The sequence below is a fragment of the Rhodamnia argentea genome, chromosome 11 (genome assembly GCF_020921035.1).
Source record: "Rhodamnia argentea isolate NSW1041297 chromosome 11, ASM2092103v1, whole genome shotgun sequence".
In the NCBI taxonomy this organism is placed as follows: domain Eukaryota; kingdom Viridiplantae; phylum Streptophyta; class Magnoliopsida; order Myrtales; family Myrtaceae; genus Rhodamnia; species Rhodamnia argentea.
Genome location: NC_063160.1, coordinates 943,933 through 949,947, shown reverse-complemented (window position 1 = coordinate 949,947; position 6,015 = coordinate 943,933). Strand labels below are relative to the sequence as shown.

The window sequence follows — 6,015 nt, the reverse complement described above, 5'->3', positions numbered from 1 at the left end:
AGTATTATTCGCATTATTAACCAAATCACACTCATTTCCCTTTTTACTCCCGTTAAGTCAAAATTTGTGATTTTCCAAAACACGAGTCGCAGAATTGGGAAGAAATGAATCCCACCATAGCCAAGCTAAACCCCAAATAACGCTACAGGCCCGCTGACCTCCTATCCCTTTAGGCCCAAACGGTACAGAAAAAACAAAAGAAGGTAATCCAAACTTGATGGAATTCCAATAGGACAGGGACAAGAATCCTACACACTCGAAAGTAAAGAATAATGCTCGTCAACGAAGCGAAGCAATGCCATATTCCACGCCCCCTGCTACATCACATGAAACACTGTCATGTCTCATCATAAGCCGTTTGCAGCTTAGCGTCGAAAACACTTCAAAGCTGACCAAATAAAAATCGGAATAAGAAGACAATCTACAGCACATAACCCATTGTGGGATCAGCATGTACTATTTAGCCGTAGGGAGAACAAGACTAAGATGACGCCTTCCTTCTGCTACATCTTAGCAATGCGACTGAACCGAACCAAGGTCAATCGTCATCAAAACTAGCCCGGCAAAACAAGGACTAGAAACTAAAAAGCAGTACTGATGTCAAGGAGGGGGCCTGACTTGTGAAAACCTCTCTTCCAAGACCCAGTAATAACTGAAATTAACCGAGGAGAATTGAGACAACAGGACTAAAACACAAATCACTTCACAGAGAGAAATCACACAAACCAAACCATGCGCAATGGAGTGTGTCCTTCGACCAGTAGTCAGTCGAAACTAGACGAGCGACTCCACCTGCTCCGCAAGTAATCCTCCGATGACATGCTTTGCTCCGTGCTGCTAACAGAGAGTGAATCGTCCTCCAAATCTTGTAATGCAAGATTTAAATGCGATTGGATGCTAACGGGAGAGTCTTCCCCGTCCATTTCATCAAGTTCTTCTGAGGAATTAATTTGTTGCCTTGCCCACTCAAGTACTTCCTCGTCACCTTGTAGGAGCTTTAGGATCTGCAATTCATTTAAACCCCAATTAGGAAAATTGTCAGCAATGCATTGGCAAAAAAAAAAAAAGGAGGCGGTCACAATAGAACAATAACCATACTTACAAGGCTTATTCGAGGTCGATATCTGGATAAACGTCTGATACAAAGGGTTGCCGCCAAAACCATTCTGCCAATCTGTTCAGGGTCATAATCGCAGTCCAAGCTTGGGTCAAGCAACTGTGATACCTTCCCGGCCTTCAAAATAGGCTTTGCCTGCGTGTCATAAACAACCCTCTATTCATATTCTTGCTATCGCTAAGCATTTTCATACCAGTGCTCAGTAAAGGATATGTTGCACATGCTCATATTAACTACATGCCACTCCACAAATGTCCACGTGACATCATTAAGAGCCTCATGTGGAAGTTCAATTTTTCCAGCACCGAAGTACGGGCCTGCTTATAAACATATACGTGAGACATAAAAGTGCTCCAACCCCTTCATGCTTTCAAGTGAAAACAACTCAAAGCTCTACCGAGATTTTTCCAATACATAATCATATCGACTTTAATGCAAAGCAGCTTGCAAATATTGTGCTGTCTAACATTTGGACCATAACAACTTACCCACATAACCAGGCTTTCCTGACCTTTTGGACATTCACCATCAATTGGCCTTCTACCAGAGATCAACTCAAGGATTACGACACCAAATGCATAAACATCTATGAGGTCACTCACTTTGCCATGCATGAAGTACTCTGGAGCCAAGTAACTGCGATGGAAGCGTATGTTAGCAACGTGTGGAAGTGTGACTAAGTTGTAGATATCGTCGGTAATAGAAACTGACAAAGGAACTGCAGAAGCTGGATAGACGACAAAATACACACCCAAAAGTTCCTGCAACGTCGTCACTGATTATTTGGGTCGAAAGATCTGGAACCCTAATGGCCATTCCAAAATCTGACAACTGAAAGGCCACAGCAGACATTAGTGAGGACAATAATCTGGAATAGGACAGAATGAAGAAGAAAGTTGCCAGCACCTGAGCCTCAAAATCATCAGAAAGAAGAATATTTGATGATTTCACATCTTTGTGAATTACTGGTTGATGACAACCATTATGCATATAGTCCAGAGCCTCAGCCACACCAACAGCCACCTTGTACCTCTCTCGCCAACCAAATGCATGCAGATCCTTCTTATTGCCTTAAAACAAGACACAGCCAGTGGTCATGAAAAGTAGCTCAGGTGGAATTTTGTAACTGATTGACCAAAGGGAAGCATCAGATACATACCATGGAGGTTCTCCTCTAAGCTTCCTCTATGTACAAAATCATAGACCAAAATTAAGTTGTTGCTCTCAAAGCAGAATCCAAATAAGGATACTATGTTCTTGTGATGCAAATCGGTAATAACATCAATCTCAGAGACGAAATCTTTCACTAAACCATCAGATGGTTCCAGCACTTTCACTGCCAGCTCCTTGCCATCAGGAAGACATCCTCTATAGACTTTACTACAACCGCCTTTCCCGACCATATTCTCTGAAATCAAGATAGTAGGTCAATCCACAGCTCTTTGAACACATTAAATCTTACGCAGTATTATAGTATTTGGGCAAAGAAGTACCTGGAATGAAGTTACGGGTTGCCACCAGAAGCTCCTCATAGTTAAACAATCTACAAGTAGATGAATATTTCTCATGAAGGCCCTCAAGTTCTTCAGGAAACTCTTTAGAGCTACCGCAACGAGAAGGAGGACTGGCAGTTGCCTCCCCAACTGGTACAATTGCCCCTTTCTCTCCATCCAAATTGCAAGTATGATTTTCAGCAGAACAGCTCTGCTTTTGATCTGGATGGACTACAGCAGAAGAATGTGTGGTTGATCGTCTCAATACCCGTTGAGCAGACATCTTTTTGCCACCAGATTCCTCTATAGGCTGTCCTCTTAAGAATATGCGCCGAAGGAACATCCAACCAGTTTTGAGGCCATGTGGAGAATTAGAGCTTGAAACAGCCTCATGTGGTTGAAACAGCACCAAAGCCATTGAATTGTCAACGCCTGTGCAACTATCTCCAAGAGCTTCTACAGCCGAATTTGCAGAGTTCTGTTCAGACGTTTTCTTCACACAACCAAAATTACACTTCTGCGAACAACAGTGACTTCTTTGATTGCATTTATCTGATATTTTCCTGCTCAGTGACCAGTGAAGCACAGGAACATAACTCTTACGCCAGTTATTATCTGTTTCAAGACATGTAGAAGTTACAGAATGTATCAGCATCCCAATCAACCACTTGATCAAGAGTAAATAGAAGGGGGAAGGGAAAATTCACACCTTGTCTGCGTTGTGTATCTGTTACTGCACCTCTCTCGAATATGACTTTGCCATTGTCTATAGCGAAAACCCAGAAACTCTTGGACAAATTTCTCGCGCAGTACTTAGCAACTGATGCCGGTGACCGGATTGTATGGTTACTCTTGGAGGTTCCAACAATTACCTTAGCCGAAGTGTAGGATTTTGCCTCCTGTACTAAGACTTTCCTCACTGACGGTCCTCTACATACCTTTAGTTTCAAATCCACCTACAAATATAGGTGAAAAAACGTAAATCAAAGCAATAAAAGCACTCACACGGTCCAAAGAGACGCGATATCTTAGCATGGCACAAAGTAAAACAGAGAGACCCAGATTTGGTGGCTAAGAGCTCCGACTCCAAATCCAAGCTCTCACTTTCCGAGCCTCCAAGATAAATGGAGCAAGATTATGCTATAGAAAGGAGATTGAAGCCTCAAATTCAACGGAAATGAAAACTGTACCTGCTTCAAGTGGCAGAAACCTTCATACACAGCTAGCACGGAATCGAATGCCTTCACCAGAGAAAGAAACGACGCCGTTCCATCTACAAAAACCACCCACCACCGTAAAAATCAAGCAGAAGAGAAAGCAACTCGGAGAGAGAGAGAGAGGACGGAAGGGAAGTCGTACCAATGGAGGTGGTTTGCTCGAGGATATGAAGAGCAATGACACGATCGCCGGGCTCAGCCACCTTGACGAGAGCCCAGGTCAACAATTCCCGACTCTCTCCATCCATCTTCACCCCGACAACCACCACCGGCGGCGAGTCCCCGGCGGCGGAGCCGCCCTCTTCCACCATTTGCATCTCCTCTTCCCGCCACCAGCGTCCGCCGTCGTCTCAGTCACGCTGGCCCTCGCCTCTCTCTCGCTCTCTCTCCCCACCCCCTCCTCTGATTCGTCTCGCTCGCTCTGACACTTCGCAGTCGCTTGTTTCGTGCCTCGGGGAAAAGTGAAAGCGAATCATCTTCACATTTTCAAGACGGAGCTATTAACTGCCTCCGAGCTGCGATACGCTGCTTCTCGCGTGTACCTCTCGCGATGCACCCGCGGTAGGAATTCGTACGGATGATGTGGCGTCCAAGGCAACCCCGCTGATCGTGACCGTTAAGTGAGGTCGGGTCGGTCGGGACATTGACCCCTCCTCGGCGGGTCTTTGAGGGGCTAGGTGGGGCCCAGTCGGAGTAGCAGCTTAGCCAATGATCAAATCCTAAGAAATTCGCAAATACCAATGTCGTTTCATTTATTTACGTGTCCAAAGAAAGTACATAATCTTTTATTCGCTGGTAAGGAGTTAAGGAGCAGGGAGGGGACATGCCCACGTTTCGATTTGAAAATTGATTGTTCAGCTGTGATTTCGTTTCTCTTTTAATGAGATTTACCTGCTCTCCTAGGTGTTCATGCGATTGATTCGTGCTACTGCGAAAAATTACTGGAGTTGCCGCTCAACATAGGGATAAAATATATCCAGTTAATGGGCCCACGAGATTAATTCATCGGTCCATGATCAGAATTATGATGGACCAAAAGAAATTAAGAGGCGGAGATCATGCAAAGATTTCCCTCCTCGCGTCGAATAATCACGGTGATTCTATCGATCGATTGTAAATTAATGTTATAATTAATGCGAGAGTTGCTTTTTCGATGATGATTAGTGAAAGAGAAAAATAACAGCTCCCATGATTATTAACCAAAAGTTTAATGATTACCAAGGAGGGGATCTTTGACAGCTTTGTTGCTCTCTTTGCTTTCCTAACAGAAAAAGCTCGGCACACTCACCTGCCAAGAGGGAAATAACCAATTGATTAAAGCAATTTATTTAGTTAATCACCACTTGGTGCAAGTCTTTATCCCCCAAAATCACTATTGTTCGACTGAAATAAAATCCAGAAATTGAACCCAAAAGTGACCCTAGACCAAAGTGGTCCAATTGAGATAATGTTGTGAAGCCAATGGGCCATCATTTTTATTTTATTTTTTTGGTTTTTTTTTGTTTGGGGGGGTGGGGTTGGTGGTCACATGGTCAAAGTGATTCTTTAGAACTAAACTCCATTTTGCCCTTTTGATTCCTTGCCTCGGCTACACCCATATTCTCTCTTTTGTACCTAATCCCCCACTTTTGCAAAGGCAAAAGGACAAAAGATGCTTTGGCAAGATGATTACACTTTGGGTTAGTACTTCTAAAATGGGCATCATCATCATCACAAGATGTGGCTTTCTTGTAAAGCTTCTCCCTTGTTCTCTTTGCCTTGGTATTCTCCTCCTATTCTATCCTCTGTTTTTTTAACAATTAACCATTGCTTGTTTGCAAACATTAGTAAATCATGATGACCCAACTTTCCATAGTCGACCAAAATATCTTTCTATGTGTTAGGGTAGATCGCTGTGATTTTGATTACGCGTTTTTTTTTTTCATTTATTGTCCTTTTCTCCATAAATTTTCTACCCGTTTTGTCCTTCTAATCGAACCCGAGGGGCATCATAGAAATTGAACGTAAACAATCGTGCGTGGGCAGGATTTTCTCTTTAGCTCGATCTCTCCAATCTCCATGTCTTGATTTCTCCTCTCGCCCATGAGAACCTCCGTTCTTATCGAGCAAACAAGTATGTTAACGTTAAGATCATTTTCGTGATTTGCTAATTTAGTCATAAACTTCTTAATTGTGTCAAATTTAGCAT

The 6,015-nt window shown here is 43.3% G+C and overlaps 1 protein-coding gene across 1 annotated transcript; it reads right to left on the bottom strand.

Annotated features, from left to right (window-relative positions):
* Positions 1-389: 389 nt before the first annotated feature.
* Positions 390-4,295, bottom strand: LOC115750460 (protein kinase STUNTED). Its single transcript, XM_030687836.2, has 10 exons — positions 3,970-4,295; positions 3,801-3,883; positions 3,320-3,566; positions 2,611-3,225; positions 2,277-2,525; positions 2,024-2,187; positions 1,869-1,948; positions 1,606-1,753; positions 1,103-1,252; positions 390-1,004 (listed from the first exon to the last, which is right to left on the bottom strand). Exons 1-10 carry the CDS (start codon positions 4,142-4,144, stop codon positions 765-767), a joined length of 2,151 nt encoding a protein of 716 aa, XP_030543696.1. The 5' UTR covers positions 4,145-4,295; the 3' UTR covers positions 390-764.
* Between the last annotated feature and the right edge of the window lie 1,720 nt (positions 4,296-6,015).